The 15,928-nt window shown below is 43.6% G+C and overlaps 5 protein-coding genes across 15 annotated transcripts in view; 1 reads left to right on the plus strand and 4 right to left on the minus strand.

Annotated features, from left to right (window-relative positions):
• Positions 1-3,251, plus strand: part of LOC6552819 (synaptotagmin-like protein 4) — a 49,858-nt gene extending 46,607 nt beyond the window's left edge. For 3 of the 7 annotated variants that reach the window (XM_026975643.1, XM_026975644.1, XM_026975645.1), the window contains exon 14: positions 51-1,106. In XM_026975643.1, the coding sequence (XP_026831444.1) occupies positions 51-202 (152 nt within the window). In that variant the 3' untranslated portion in view covers positions 203-1,106. Of the gene's footprint in view, positions 1-50 lie in introns of all 7 variants that reach the window. The other 4 variants (XM_015154712.2, XM_015154706.2, XM_015154708.2 and 1 more) reach the window with 3 other exon arrangements.
• LOC6552818 (organic cation transporter protein) lies at positions 2,514-5,599 on the minus strand. Its single transcript, XM_001979933.3, has 5 exons — positions 5,215-5,599; positions 4,896-5,154; positions 4,156-4,570; positions 3,594-4,100; positions 2,514-3,530 (listed from the first exon to the last, which is right to left on the minus strand). The coding sequence occupies exons 1-5, from the start codon at positions 5,542-5,544 to the stop codon at positions 3,359-3,361; spliced, it is 1,683 nt and encodes a 560-aa protein (XP_001979969.1). The 5' UTR covers positions 5,545-5,599; the 3' UTR covers positions 2,514-3,358.
• A 642-nt stretch (positions 5,600-6,241) lies between these two features.
• On the minus strand, positions 6,242-8,529 carry LOC6552817 (solute carrier family 22 member 13). Its single transcript, XM_001979932.3, has 4 exons — positions 8,025-8,529; positions 7,703-7,961; positions 7,216-7,639; positions 6,242-7,156 (listed from the first exon to the last, which is right to left on the minus strand). Exons 1-4 carry the CDS (start codon positions 8,361-8,363, stop codon positions 6,505-6,507), a joined length of 1,674 nt encoding a protein of 557 aa, XP_001979968.1. The 5' UTR covers positions 8,364-8,529; the 3' UTR covers positions 6,242-6,504.
• Positions 8,530-8,937: 408 nt separating this feature from the next.
• Positions 8,938-11,331, minus strand: LOC6552816 (organic cation transporter protein). Its single transcript, XM_001979931.3, has 4 exons — positions 10,766-11,331; positions 10,187-10,445; positions 9,713-10,127; positions 8,938-9,654 (listed from the first exon to the last, which is right to left on the minus strand). The coding sequence occupies exons 1-4, from the start codon at positions 11,096-11,098 to the stop codon at positions 8,991-8,993; spliced, it is 1,671 nt and encodes a 556-aa protein (XP_001979967.1). The 5' UTR covers positions 11,099-11,331; the 3' UTR covers positions 8,938-8,990.
• A 428-nt stretch (positions 11,332-11,759) lies between these two features.
• Positions 11,760-15,928, minus strand: part of LOC6552814 (cell wall protein IFF6) — a 54,511-nt gene continuing 50,342 nt past the window's right edge. For 3 of the 5 annotated variants that reach the window (XM_026979867.1, XM_026979931.1, XM_026979897.1), the window contains one exon: positions 13,118-14,176. In XM_026979867.1, the coding sequence (XP_026835668.1) occupies positions 14,129-14,176 (48 nt within the window). In that variant the 3' untranslated portion in view covers positions 13,118-14,128. Of the gene's footprint in view, positions 14,177-15,928 lie in introns of all 5 variants that reach the window. The other 2 variants (XM_015154290.2, XM_026979835.1) reach the window with 2 other exon arrangements.

Genomic DNA, 15,928 nt, shown 5'->3' on the forward strand with positions numbered 1-15,928 from the left:
TGGTTACTTATCCCCAACTGAAATTCTATTAAGTGGTTCATCTGAAACAGGTCGCAGTTATGGTAGACAGGTGGAATGGATGGATGCCACTGGAAAGGAGCTCTCCCTGTGGCAAAACATGTTGGATCGGCCGAACTTCTGGGTGGAGGGCAGCTTGGTGCTGCGTTCCAGTTTGGATGGCATTCGGGCCAATTTGCCATAGGCCAAAGTAGTTTAGGACCAGGACAAACCACAAAATCGCAGTTAGAATTGCCAATGGCATCCTGCATTGCATTGTATTGTATTAATTATGCGATAATTATCAATTAACGATCACGTCGACTCTGAGAAGCATTACTAGCGGAATAAGAAAACAAACGATTGCAACCTTCACAATTTAGTGTTAAGAGTGTGGAATGATGAATACTGTATTTCTGAATACTCGAATACGTCGGAAAATGACGCGATGACGCAATGACGCTGCAAGTACCGCAGAAACGGAAAAGCAAAAAACAAAGTAATCAAGGCAAGAGAAACTAAGCAAAAACCTTATCAAGCTTATGGCACTAATTGTAAGCGCAATTCTCAGCTATTCGATGAAGATAAAAGTTAAAAAACTATAAAGCGAAACGATGCGGTCTCAAGGTTGGACCGTCTATATAGTAAGACAGTTTGTATGTGTGTGTTTTTTCCACCTCTCCCCTCTGAGAGGCAATCGCAATTGGCATACTATATGCGCTAAACTACGATAAAACTACAGATAAACACTACAGTTAAACCCTAGTTAAATCGAGGCATAAGCTTACTATGTATAACTATCCATAATACCCGAAAAATACAAATAACATTTTTGTAAATTCAACATTTTTGGTTTGTTTCCATTCTTTCGTTTCGTAGACCTTAAGCGAGCTGCATTCTAAGCTATATGCATATATCTATCCTGACTTCATACATATCGTGAACATTGTGCAAATCCAGCTAAGCTTCATGCCACTAACTACCTGCAAAAGGTATAGACCCACCATAGCAATCAATGAATCAATCAATTCCCATAGCAGCCAAATATTTCACCACCCTCCAAATCTGATTTTTGTGGACTTATATAGGCATATACATATATGAATAGCCCTTAGGTCGTAGGGCAGCTCTATAAGATGAATTGTTTCAGAGAAATCACTTTTAAGAATACAAAAACGAGTCTTATGAATGCTTTTGGTGTAAGTGGTAAATACCGATAATACAAAGTAATATTTAACGTTGAATGATACTTGACAAAAATTTATAGAAGATGTTTTTTATAAATGAAAATTGCTGAATCACTCGTTGCCTAAATACCGCTTGTCTTTTATACTCGATGTTTTCGAAACACACAAAATGCACACGCCTGAAATTCGGTGATGATCCATGATATAGAACATACATACATTAATTTAAACACTTTGGTAGCACGGCTCGCCACGAACGAAGCTGATGAATCAATGTGAAAATGCAGCGGCAGTTGAGTGCGGTCATAGAATACTTTCTCTAAATCAACATAAATGTCAACAATAAGCAGCAAATATTGCAAAAGTAATTGGTATTTAGTAGCATAGCAAAGGCGCAAGTAGGAAACCACCATATACACACAGATATTTGTTCTACCCACAAATAGTTCATAATCTAAGATTAAAGCGTTTGCTGTTGGTTGGCTCCCTAATCTAGCCATACATTTTGTTGGGAACCCAACTCACCCACACCTAATATACATATACACACACCTGTAGCTATAGTTTATTCCCTCTAAGGTCTCCAAAGTTTCAATGTGTACTACATGTATATTTTTCTACTACTACTATACTCGTATATGTACTTACCACCTAAATCAAGAATATCACATACCTTGGGATCGCCGAAGGAGTGCAGGTTGTGTTTTAACAATCGGCCCCGATCCTAACCTATCCACTTACTCACTGAGATGGTGCTATATATAGTCGTATATAGGATACTCGAGTACTCTCCGTACTCAGTCTCAGGTCGCGGGAGAACTATAAGAGATCTTTTTACCTTTTTACTGTGTACGTGCATTTCGGATTCAACTGAACTATTGTGAACTAGTGTTGATTATACATACATGTTTATGGAGGCGATACCGACGTCACACCTATCTACTTTATACATATACATCTCTGAGATACGTTACTTATAACACCTTTACAAGCAGTGAGCACTCCGGTCGCATACCGTAGTACTAGGCGATTCGACGAGGAGAGTATTTGTTATTAGTCCCAGTTCGCACAGAACGGGAAACCCTAGAGTTAGGTGATTTCTATAGAACGTTTTTGACGATTCCGAAGCGTCCCCTTGGATGCCCGGCCAATTACACAGATTAATGTTACAGATATTGATATCAGAAGTATTTATGTACCCATTGTATTTGTTAGCGTTCGCCAGAATTGCTCATAGAAAAACCTAAAGAAAAAGATACATTTTGAATATTAACCCCGAACAAGGATATGTTTGATTAGGGTTAGGGTTATCCCCCAAAGATACACACGTTGCGTTAATGTAGAACTTTTTTAGCGAATACACACATAAGATACACAAATATACATAGCTATAGCAGAGTATATGAATAACGCTGCGGTTGCCTTCCTAAAAGCATTAATCCAAGTTGTTTCACAGCTGACACTGATTGTATTTATATCCCTGTACTGCCCTGAGAACAATATTTTGAGCCCGTGTATATGGTTTTTCAGTGATTCTATAAGCTCAGTTGAGGTGAAACTGTTAGTCTAGTTATTTCTTTGCTAAATAAGCTAATGAGTTGGTAGATAACCTTTCTAGTTTCAAATGTTATTATCTGGCAACCTGCGACAGGGGCCCTAAATCACTTCTCGCCATGTCTGCGTTGGACTTTACACTTAGATTTAAGGGAAACGACCTTTGATCGGTCAGTTTTGCAATGCGGAAATCCCAATTGAGATTCCGAGAAGTTGTACGTTAGAGTTTGTAAGATTTTCCATGGCAATCGGGGCAGGATGAAGCGATCAAATTGTAGCCGTTATGTTTATGGCATTTAAGCGTTACAAATTACAAGAGTTTACATAACCATTTACAAAATACAAGATACTTATGACCCCTTTACTTACAAGTAAGTACTAAATACAAGGCAACAATACCGACACACACGATTCCAGCAATCTGATGAACTCAAGAAATTGGCTCAATACAAGTTGCTAAGCTAAAATAGTGGTATAAATTGTGAACAGCAGTGAATCAATAAAATAAAGCAAACTTCACATCTACTGACAATTTTGCGCAGCTACCGTGTCCACTTCTTTTGCTAATACCCTTTGGGCTTTGTTATTAAAGTCTGTGGGGAAATACTTTGGGTTTCACTCTACACCTCCGCGTCCGTTCCGGATTTTCCTTGTCCCTTTAGTTGGTGCAGCCTCACTTCTTCGATGGTTTCCTTGGACACATCGTCATCGTGGCGACGCCAACAATCAAAGGACAGCATGGATTCGCCCTTCCCGAATGCCTCTCCATCAGCCAATGTGATGGGCAGTTGCCTGTGGGAATAGAAGCGAAAAGGCGCTTCAACATGGCATCATTTCAAATACCTTGACTCTTACCTATTGTTCGTTTCCGGCAGCATGAGAGTGCATCCGGACGCGGTAAGTAGAAGCAGCGCCAGGATGAGGGACGGAGCTGCCGCCAGCTTAGTGCCCAGATGAATCAGGTAGGGGGACACAAAGGAGGCTCCCGCGGCAGCCAGATGCACTGCAGCAATTCCGCGCGAGCGCACACAAGTGGGCAGCAGCTCGGAGGTGAATTGCGAGGTGACCGTGTAGCACATGGAGATGCCCAGCCGCATGGGCAGGGCGAAGGCCAGCAGCAAGGTCACGTTCTTTTGTGCGCCCTCCGTGGAGAGGGCCACGCCCAAAGCGCAGGACAGTAGTCCGGTGCAGAGCATGGCCAAAAAGGCAGTGGCTTTGCGGCCAACTCGGCTCTGCAGGAGTCCCTGGATAAATCCAGATGGCGGAACGACCACCGCAAACAGCGAGAAGACCACAAAGGGCGAGAGTCCCAGGCCCTCCACATTTCTAGAGATGGTATTGAAGCTCAGCGAAGTCAGCATACTATGAAGACCAATTTGTGAATACCAAACAATAAATAAGTAATATCATTACTTACAAAGTGAATACCACCAGCAGCGATATCTTTCGCAGATTTGGAGTCCGCAGTAAATCGAAAATGCCTGCCGTTTGTTCCGGCTGGTTTGAAAGCTTCCTTTTCACGATGCACTTCCTCCTGAAGGCTTCAAAGTCGGCGGCTTTCACCTCCATCCCATTGAAGTGGGCAATGTGCTTCAGCCTGGCAATGGCCCCCTCCACATTGGTCCGTGTGATTAGCCACTGAGCGCTCTCCTGCACCACAAAGTAGAACAGCGCCACCACCAACTGGAGCAAGGCCGAGCAGGTCAGGTAGATCCGCCAGTTGCCGGCCAGTACAGAAAGCCAGGGTGCCACCAGAGCTCCCAGACAAAAGCAAATGCCCAGGGTTCCACTAATGGCCATATTCCTCAGCTTGGGCGCCAAGTACTCCAGAACTAGGAAAGCCAGAAAAAGATTATTAGGAGCTTTTTATATTTATCCAAAAGCTATAAAACATAATCAACGAATTTCTGGTATTACTTGGAATAAACTGTAGTGCGCGAGTTCACAAGGAGACAATGCCTGATATCAATTAATCCTCTCGAAAAATATCACAAATTATTTTGAAATTATGCATGGGGCACAAAAAGAAAGCTTTCCAAATCCAGGAAGCAATAAGGAGTACGCACTGTTGTTGACTCTGAATTCTACACGTATGTATGTATGCACCAGCTTTTCCATGATCTACACTCCTCCTCAGCGATATCTCGCAGTGCTTACCCAGAATAAACATCAGATAATAATTGGCTGTAGCGGCGAGACCAGAGATGCACCGAAAGATGGCGAACTGCACCAAGTTGGAGGCGTAGGTGGTGAGAAAGTCGCCCACAAATCCACACTGGTTGGCCAGGATCACGGCTCTCACTCTGCCGATCTTGTCGCCCAGGACGCCGAAGGTGAAGGTGCCTATCAGGGAGCCGAGGAAGAATAGAGATTGTCCGATCCTAGCCTTGTAGGCATCATTGCACACCCAGTTCAGCTGGTCGATCAAAGATACTGCTTTAAATTGGGAAATCTACCCCTTTCTTGATAAACTTACCTCTGCATTCATGCTCCTGAATCCAAAGTCATAGTTGTATATCCAGCGCTGGCAGGTCTCATTACTCACCGTCAGCCTGTCGCCCTCGATCTTATCCAGTCGGGTGCAGGAGGCCTCCTTGCCAAATGTGGCATATATGGCGGCAATCTCCTCGAAACTGCGATTCTCGAGTGCCTCATGATAGCACCAGTGCTGGGGCACAAACCCAATTATGTTCTGCGAGTAGTAGTGCACGGTGGTCGTGAAGGCTATGTAGCCCAGCAGCAGTATCATCAGGTACTGATAGCGACCCGCATTGCCGCACTTCTCCAAGATCTGGTCGAAATCCATGACGTGCTCTTGCTGAGATTCTATTAAGACTAAACGCCGCCCATCCGAACCGAGGCGAAAGCGTTCCGATTCCAGCCGAGGCGAGGGAAAAGAGTGCTAGGTGGCCGGATTCGCACATTGAGTCTACCTCCATCAGCGATAAGATTGTTATGGTGCGGCCTATCGCCTATACGACTGCTAGGGCTGCTCAGACGCAGACGCTTTATTATTTAAGTGAATTCACTCATTCACTCCAATCTAAACAAACGCCGGCGTCTCACGGGGCGGAAAGCCTTCTCTGGACTAGATAAACACTCTGCGTGACCTCTGAAATACGAATCAAACACAGAACAACAAGTTCAGTGGACTCCTAATAAAACCAAAAGCTCGAATCGCCGATCTTCCCCACACGAGTTCAGGAGTGCACTTAGATAAATGCTAGAATGGCAGCACAGAATCGCCGGCACGAATACTTATATACCCTCGCATTAGGGGAAATTCTTTTATGTGTGTAACTATACAGTTCTAGGCTTTAATACTAATATTCTAAGGCGTTTGAAATCCAATTATAACTAAGCTTAAATGCGGGCTGTTCCATTTTTCCATACTTTTGCATATATTTTATCACTATGACTTAACTTTTCTTATCCAAGCAAACGATAGCAGTAATTATTAACCATTATTATTGTCTGCTGACAATAACTATTATTATCTTGTACTGAGGCATATGCATATAATGTTCTTATGAAATAGACAGCAAGAATAGATAAAGAGGACTATAAAAGCTCAGCATATGAAGTTGAATAGCAATAACTGTATGCTTGATTATAAGGAATAGTACCTTGCAAAAACCTAATTAACACCGAACAGGCCTTACCGGGCTAACACTTTGCTTTAAATAAATTATTTTGAACACAGTTAAATGCAATCAGTGACTATCCTAAAACAGTAACAAATCCTGGCATTACACTAGGCACCTACTTAGTAAGTACGCTTATCCCCCATTAGTTTCTCGTCGGTGCCAGCGCTGAGAATGTGTGGATCCTCCTTTTTAAAACCTCTTATAAAGTCGAACATCCGCTCGCCCTTGCCGAACTCTTCGCCCTCCGGCAATGTCATAGGCAGCTTCTTGTTTCTCGTCTCCGACAGGAACAGGCAAATCCAGGCACTCAACAGGAGCAGAATACAGGTAATGATGGAGGATGCTGCCCGGAAATAGTTGTCCAAGTGGAGTATAAAGGGTGAGATGAAGGACAAGGCTGCTGCGGTTACATGGATCACCGCCAGACCGCTAGATCTCACACAGGTGGGCATTAGTTCAGTGGATATCTGCATGGTGGCGCCTGTGGTCACGGAGATCCCGAACCGGCACATCAGCAGCAGGCACACCATCACCGTGGCGGTGGGCTGCGTCCAGAAGGTCAACAGAACCCCTGTGGCCGCGGTCATCAATCCAGTGGCCGTCATGCTGACTACCGCGGTAAACTTGCGACCGAAGTGCTGCTGGACTTGGGTCTGAAAGAAGCCTGATGGAGGCAAGGTCAGGGCGAAAAGACTGAACATGACGAACGGTGATATGCTAAGACCTTCCACGTTGCGTGACATCGTGTTATAGCAAAGCGTCACTATCGAGCTAGAAAATTTGTTAATATAAGTTCAATTTGTAAAACTTAATTTGCTTGAATTACTCACAAGACAACCATTACGTAGATCAGTCTGAGACGCAGGCGTGGCAACTGGAGTGAGTCAATGAGACGTGCCTGCTTCTGCATGGACATCTGGCTTCTGGCAACGGACTGCATCGTCTTGCAATGCTGACGGAATAGCTCATAGTCCGCCTCGCTGACATCGCGCCGATTGAACTTTGCCACACGGCGGAGCCTCAATTCCGCTCCGTCGCTGTCGTGGCGCGTGACCAGCCACTGGGCGCTCTCCTGGATCAGAAAGTAGAACCCGGTGACCAGCAGCTGGGGCACTGCTGTCCAGACCATGAAGGACCGCCAACTACCCAACCAGACGGCCTGCCAGGACGCACCCATCATACCCAGACAGTAAAAGATGCCCATTGTCAGGTTCAGGCCCACACTTCGCATCTTCGGAGAGACGTACTCCAATACTGTTACATTTGGGAGGAAAGTTAAGACTAGATAAGTGCAAGAGCTGTGTAATGATAACATACCCAGAATAAACATGAGGTAGGAGTTTGCCTCAGCAGCCAATCCGGATACAAACCGGCTGGCCGAGAAAGTCACCAGGCTCTCTGCAAAAATGGTGGCCGAGTCGCCCAGGAAGCCACACCAATTGGCCAAAACTACAGCCCTGATGCGTCCGATCCTGTCGCCAAGTAGGCCAAACAGTAGGGTGCCACACATGGACCCCACAAAGAACAGGGACTGACCCACTCGTGCCTTGTACGCATCATCGCAAACCCAATTCAGCTGTAAACAACAGAAATGCTCGCAAATGTAGTGCACTTAAGTGGCGCCCGCGCAGGGACTTACATCAGCGTTCATGCTTACGAATCCATGGTCATAGTGGTAAATCCATCGATTGCAGGGCTCATCGCTGGCAGTGGCGTTGCTCCCATCCTTGTTGATCGAGGCCAGTCGCGTGCACGATGGCCTCTTGAACGGTGCGTAAATAGCAGCTATGTCGGCATAGCTTCGATTCTCCAGCTGCTCGTGATAGCACCAATGATCGGGCACAAACCCAATGACGTTTTGAGCGAAGTAGTGGCGGGAGACGATGAACATCAGCAGTCCGTAGAGAGCCAACAGCATGTACTGGTAGCGGTGGGAGTCGCCGCACTTGACCAGTATCTCCTCAAAGTCCATGGCCATGTCCGCAGATGCGCCTCTACGTGGGCGACGTCAAAGTATCCGTGTTTGTGGCGGTCCGCTCTCTTCCGCTGCCACGCACATACTGCCACTGGCAGTAGCCAGCGCTCTGCTCCGCGAACGCCTCCAACGAATGGTTAAGAGCGCGTTGTGAAAGCGGCTGCGGCAAACTGATATTGGAGTTGAATAGCTGAATCGACTGCTGCTGTGCCCTATCCGCAGCTGATAAGTGGGCGAGTCAACTGGGCGCACTGAAATGCCCGATGCGATCCTTACTTATAAGTTGTGATTTAATTATTGTGGTTGATAAGCGTCTTTGTTGCTCCCATATCATGGCTGTAATCGCCAGTCTTCTGCCCAAAATATACAACTATGTTACTGCTAATTTATACGCACTGTTTTGATGGTGCTAACAAAGTGGAGTGACTATTCAGCGCATTCCAATACCAATTTAGATCTGATGAATACATTCAAATACCATAAAATCTGTATAGTTTTTGACTGCATATCGGGTTATGCAAAGTGTGACGCATTTCTTAGCCTAGACTGATAAGAATGTTAAGCTGCTATGCAAATTAATCAGATATGTTTTCGAATTACTTATATTTTATTCAACGACAGCATTTACTGCTAAGCAGGTTTATTGATCAGAGTGTCCTCCTCCACAATCGTGGGACCCATTTCAACCTCTGATTTACTGCCTTTCCTCTTAAGCATTTGACTGAGGAAATCAAATATGCCCTCTCCCCGCCCGAACTCCTCTCCTTCGGCCAAGGACATTGGAAGTTTTTTATTGCGAGTCTCTGGCAGCAGCAGGCACACATAAGCTCCGGATAGAAAGAGTAGGGCCAAAATAATCGAGGGAGCTGGCCTGAAGTAGGTGCCCAGGTGAAGGATATACGGAGAGAGGAAGGAGGCGGCAAATCCAGCCACGTGCACCACTGCCACGCCGCTTCCCCGCACGCTGGTGGGGATTAGTTCCGTGGAGAACTGGGAACAGGCACCATCGGCAGTGGAGACCCCAAATCTGGCCGCCATAGTTAGACCCACCAGCAGCACTACATTTTGATTGCTTCCTTGCGATATCACCAGACCAGCAGCGACCGCAAGTACTCCAGTTATGACCATCCAACCCACCGAGGTGGCCTTGCGTCCCATCCGATCCTGGAGCAGACCCTGTAGATAACCCGAGGGCGGCAGGGTCAGCGCGTTCAGGGAGAACATGATGAAGGGCGAAATGCCCAGACCTTCTACATTGCGGGCGATGACGTTGTAGCAGGGCACGATGATTATGCTACGAATACAAAGGAAGTCATTCAATAAATAATAATAATCTTCATATATTCACTTACAAAATGAGAAGCAGCTTGAGTGCTGTGCTGCGCATGCGCGGCGTTTTCAGCATGTCCAGCAACTTTGCGTGCTCCTCCCTGTCGTTATCCTTGCGATAGTGCTGCTCACAGTAGCTGCGAAAGTCCTTAAAGTCCTCGTCGGCCACCTGGCGGCGATTGATCCTGGCCACGCGCTGCAATCGCCGAATGGCTCCATCAACATCGTTTCGCGTGACCAGCCACTGCGCGCTCTCCTGGACGAGGAAGTAGAACAGGGTAACCAGCAGCAGAGGAACCGAGGAGCAAGCCAGGAAGATGCGCCAGTGGCCCACCCAAACGGCTAGCCAGCAGGCTCCGATCAGACCAAGACAGTAAAAACTGCCCAAGACTGTATTAAGGCCGACATTCCTCAATGAGGGTGAAACGTATTCAAGAACTGGCCGAAAATCACCAGTTAATGTAGTCATTGAATATCAACGCCATGCAATTACTTACTCAGTATGTACATGAGATAGGAGTTGGCATCGGCCGCCAATCCGGATATAAAACGGCTAATCGAGAACGAAGTTAGGCTGTCGGCGAATATCGTTGAGAAATCGCCCAAGAAGCCACACCAGTTGGCCAAAATCAAGGCCTTTATGCGTCCTAGTCGATCACCAAGTAGGCCGAAAGCCAAAGTACCGCATACCGAGCCCACAAAGAAAAGCGACTGACCCACTCGTGCTTTATATGCCTCATCGCAGACCCAGTTTAGCTAAAACATGAAAGCAATGAAAACAAGATAGAAATCTATAGTCTATCTAAATGCTGATTTTTAGAGAATTGCGCCAGAAACATTTAGAGGTATGCCACTTCAAAATCCGATTAGGATAAGTTGAGTTATGGAGTTCAGAACTTCATCCTTGGGACATTTCTTAATTTTGTTGAATTGCTACAACATCATAACATCAAAAACTTAAAAAAAAATAAAAAAAAATCAGTTTATAAGTTTAAATGCAGATTTTTAGAGAATTGCGCCAGAAACATTTCATTTTCAATGAACTTTGGAAAAGCAATTGGAATTGACTCACCCACCTCTGTATTCATACTTTTATACCCAAAGTCGTACTTATAGATCCACCGATTGCAGCGCTCCGTACTGAGCGTGTGATTCTGTCCATGCTCATCAATCTTCTCCAGTCTCGTGCACGAGGGCTTTTCGAACTGCGAATATATCTCCTCGATTTCAGCGAAAGTGCGGTTCTCCAGCTGCTCGTGATAGCACCAATGATCGGGCACAAAACTGATGACGTTTTGCGAGAAATAGTGCATGGATATGACGACCATCAGGTAGCCATAAAGCGCCAGCAGCACGAACTGATAACGACTGTTGTTGCCGCACTTGGCCAGAATCTCCTCGAAATCCATGCTGCCGTTATCAGCCTTCAGCGGTCCAAAATTTAGCGGCGTTCGCAGTGCTGTGATAAGCGCATATCTGAGGAATCCCACATTTATGGAGGCGTTTAATCGCCAGCAGGTTCTCAAAATCTGTTTATTAGTCCCCAGCTAAACGCTTTCAAGGGTCTGGGGTTACTGAACGCAGGCGAAACCCGTTCCGGATTCGTATGCTCTGCTGACACGGAGCGCAGATAGCCAACTGGTTGAGCCCGAGACCCAGTCTCGAAACCCAAGTGCTCCAGTGGGCCACCAATAAGAGAGCGCTGCTTACATGAGAGCCCAGTATACCTTTCTTCGAACTCTTTCGCGCTCTTATTCAATTATGCGAAATTCGAAAAAGTGGCACTTGTTCACGTTTCGAGTGAAAAAGGCGGTTTGAAAATTTGCACTGCAGTTACAAAATTTGACTATCAATTAACTTCAATTTCTGCCACTTGGCGGCCATTGAAAAGCCGCACAGCAGGCTGGGGGTTAACTTGGATTGATATTGATTGATACACAAGTACATGCAAGTGCGTCAAAGGAAAAGTATGTATTAATTGAGATTTTTCATTTAGGAAATTAAAATGTTTACAGTCGCAGAACTTACCGAAACAATGCAACACATTCAATAAAAACTAATTCGGGAATGTATTTTTTATAATTTTTATTTTAGTGTTTTTTTTTCGTTTATGTGTTTATCAATTACATTTGCTGTTTAAATGGATACATGTCTACATCTGCTGCCCTTGAATATATTATTATTAGCTTTAATATGAATCATAAATGTTGGTTTCCCACACTTCTATGTCTGTTTGTTTTATAAATGTAGTAAACGCAGTTTCGTGATAACATGATAGATAGAGCCTATTACAATTGCCTTTCGACTTAAATAGAATACATACATAATAAGATAGTATACCAAACTGTACATACATACATTAGATGCGATGTGTTAACTAAATTTGATTAACAACTAAACTACTTAGCCGGCCTGGTACGAGTCAATTAAATGTAGTTTTGAGTAAATAGGCAATGGTGCAGGATAACTAACTTACGACTCTTACAAAGATGCACACACTCTAAATAATATTTTACATACAAAGTAGTGGGTAAGGCGCACACATTGTACGCTACTAATAAATAGTCGAAGAAACCATTTACGTATAAACTAAAGCCCTGAATGGTTAATGGAGAAAACAAACATTACGATCAATAATCAATACAATTCAGTCACAATTCACTTCAGTTACAATCGATCATTTCAGGGCCGTTGGATAGTTAAACCAAATATATTTAAATCAACATTATATTCGTCACGTAACACTAACTACAGCTACATACACATATTTATCCATTTTCTTTCGATAATTGCAAAACAACGCGTGAAAGAGGGTTTGAAAATAAGGACTAGTTTAGATATGATTGTTGATAGTTAAACACCTGCACCCAGCAGCTCTTAAACACACTCAATGCTATCATAGAAAATCTCTTCATCCGGCTCTGGCTCCGATAGCTCCTCCTCAAAATCATCAACGTCGTAGGAAATCAAGGACTGCAGGCTGTCATCCAGCAGCTTGTGCTGCACATGATGCACCTCAAACAGTTTCTCGTCCTTGGTATCCCTGGGCGGAGTACCAAACCAGATGGCATCCACCTCGTCCGCACACCCATCACCATCACCATCGCCATAGTCAGGACCAGCGCCTTCGCCCCCATCATCCTCGTCCGGAGCTGCAGAAAAAGCTCTGGCCTCGATGGAGTCACTGTAGCCGTAGTCGAAAGTGACCAGGAGATTGGCACTGCCACAGTCCATGGAATCGGGGGTGGTATACTCGGTGTAGTACGAATCGTAGGCCGTCTCCTCGGACACATCGTGCAGCTCATGGGGCAGATATCGTTCCACTTGAACCTTTCCCTGGCTGCTGCTGCTCGTTTGCCATAGTTGCCAATTGTGGTTATTGAGACGGAAATTTGGCTTTTCAACGGTGTTGGCCAAATTCTAAGCATCGTTTTTGGGGATATTCGGGGGAGAGCAAAGAAAAACAGAATAGCATATCATTTCTTTGGTACAATGTGCAATCAGGTAATGGAAATTAGAACGCAAACACAAACAGCAGTAAGAAAGGGGTTTAGACGGCTGTTTAGGCACATTAACGAAAAGAATGGTATATAATATTTATGTTTTTGGGGTTAGCATGTAGCGGGAGAATCGATCTCTTGGACAGCGGTTAGATCCCTCAACCTCTGGCACAATAAGTATATGTATATAGTTTTGGTTAGCACAGTGGGCGATCAATCAATCAACCAATTAATCAGTTTATGTACAGCGGGTAAGTCACTCAATTCGTTTACCTTACTTGGCAATTTTAAAAGTTTGTGTTTTTATTTTTTGTGCGCACTGCCCGTTTGCTATTGTAGAAAGGGTGAGGGTCTAGGTCTAGATAGTCTTGGTAGGCTAGATCTACAACGAACTACATCGAAATCAAAAACCATTGCTGGTGTAACTCAGTGTGGGGTAAAGCAAAAGAAAGCCGTGGGGTTGGCGGTGTTGGGATTTGTGGATTGGTTTGGATTTGAGAAATGGTAGAACTTAACCTACTAGATGAGATATAACAAAAGAGACTTACGCGTATAACGATTGGCGGCAAAGTGTCTACTTCATTGTCTTTGCTTCTTGGCCAAAAACAAAACAGACAAACGATTTACAACAGAGGGCTCGAGATTGAGATCTGAGCTGGATTTGGGGCTGAGCTGATCTGAGCTGAGGAGGATGTACTGGGCGAGGGCGCTGCTCCTTTTCGTTTGGCCACCGGTCTTATCTGTGGCTGTCCGATACCAAAAACTCCAGTCGCACTCGCTTTACATGTTTAGCATTTCAGTTTTAAGTTTCTTCTTTTTTTTTGGCATGCATTCGAAATCTATGTATTCACCACCAACACGTCAATCAATCAGTCAATCAGTACACCACCTTTAGTCCACGAATATGGGTAACTTTGCTATCCATACCAACTCCGATGCTTATTTTCTCTGTGTAGCCTGGCGTTTGTTAGGATAAGTGGCTTGTTTCTGGTTTCACAATGTTTTTAGTTACATTTTGGATTGTTGGTGGTTTTTGGGATTTTGGGTTGGTTGGTTGGTTGGTTGGTTGGACATTTTTTATGTACATACGTATTTTATATGTTTTTGCGGGGATATTTTTGGTTCGGTCAGTTTTTCGGATATACAAAATACGAGTATATATGTGAGTTATGACAACAACAGACAGTATAAATTTTTTGTTTTGTTTTTGGAGTAGACATACAAACAGGGTGGAAAGGCGCAGAAAGAAAAAGTAAAAGTAAAAAGAAATTACAGCATTAGATACAAATTATTTCAAGTGTGATCATCTAATTTGATTCTTTCTTGGGTGGTTTGTACTGCACAAACAAAGCCAAAACAAAGCACTCGATGCTGTCGACGGTGTTTTTGCCCTGGTGGATGAATGTGGATGAATATGAGTGTGTTGTTAATTGGATCTTCGGATGAGCTATCGACCGCATGATGATAAGAAGGACTATTCCTCAAACACAATCAAGCCATACGATAAAAGCTAACTTCTTGCAGGTTCTTAATGGGATATGTTTCCTGGCAATCACTTTCTAACTTAGGGCAAGTCTTTCTGTCATTGTAATACAAGAGAAATTGTTGTTTTCATTTACAAGTTTAAGAAATAAATAGAAAAGTCTGTCATATTCTATATAATCGGTTTTATATTTTTATGTTATAGCGTATACGCATAAGCCCGTCTGCTTCATACACAAATTAATAAATAAGCCTTTAAATTAGCCCAATAATAGTTTAAGTATATCTTAAATTAATTACAAAGAAAGCAATAGTAATAATAATCATTTTTAATACACACGCAAACTAATAATTATGCTTAAACTCGCTTTCGAACACAATGAGAAACTGGCTGATCCAACAATGAGAGGCATGCATACTACGCCACACATAATCGTGATTTGCATAACATATGAGTAAATGAAATGATATTGTACATGCATTTGACTTTTAATTCGTTTTCTTTGTATATACATAACTATATAGAGGAAACATTGCTGCTGTTGTTGCTGCCACCGCTGCTAGTGTTGTTGCTGCAGTTGCATGTGAAATTGCTGATTAATTAAAGCCGGCTACTGAGCACCTAAGGCATCGATAGGCAGTGAGAGTTTAGGAGAGATAGGATGCACCTTTCACTAGCCAAGTGTTGAGTCAACGACCCAAACCCAAAGCAAAAGCAGCAGGGTCTTGAAACTGTATTCTAGGGTGCGGAAAGTCGAGCATACTGTTGAGACTAGTGAGCTGTGTGGACCATTCTGGGACTGAAGAATGGATTTGTCAAGCGCTTGGGATCTCTTTTACTCTGGGTCATCTCGTAAAGCTGACGTTGCTATGGCAAGAAGTAGCTCAGAAATGTTTTGGATTACAAAAAAAAAGAACAAAATAAAAAATACAACGAAATATATTTTTGATACAAGTTAATGATATTGTAATGGAAAATTCAAAGTCCTCAATAAGTATTCAACAAAATCAGATTGTTAGTTCTTCAAAAAAGACTTGGTACGATTGATATTCAAATTGTAGACATGTACTACAAAAAAAAACAATTGTTAACTTATTTGCTTTCGTTAGTAGAGCAGACATTCTTAAATAACATAGGAAATAGTCCTATGGGAAAAACAATCATTGTTGAATTATATATTTCGCATTTGACAAATAATAAGACAAACAACGAGAGCTGAAAACAATTTTCCTTTCTTAGGCACGAGACGCTAACTT

This window comes from Drosophila erecta, unplaced genomic scaffold, assembly GCF_003286155.1.
Source record: "Drosophila erecta strain 14021-0224.00,06,07 unplaced genomic scaffold, DereRS2 tig00000000-arrow-pilon, whole genome shotgun sequence".
Lineage (NCBI taxonomy): Eukaryota > Metazoa > Arthropoda > Insecta > Diptera > Drosophilidae > Drosophila > Drosophila erecta.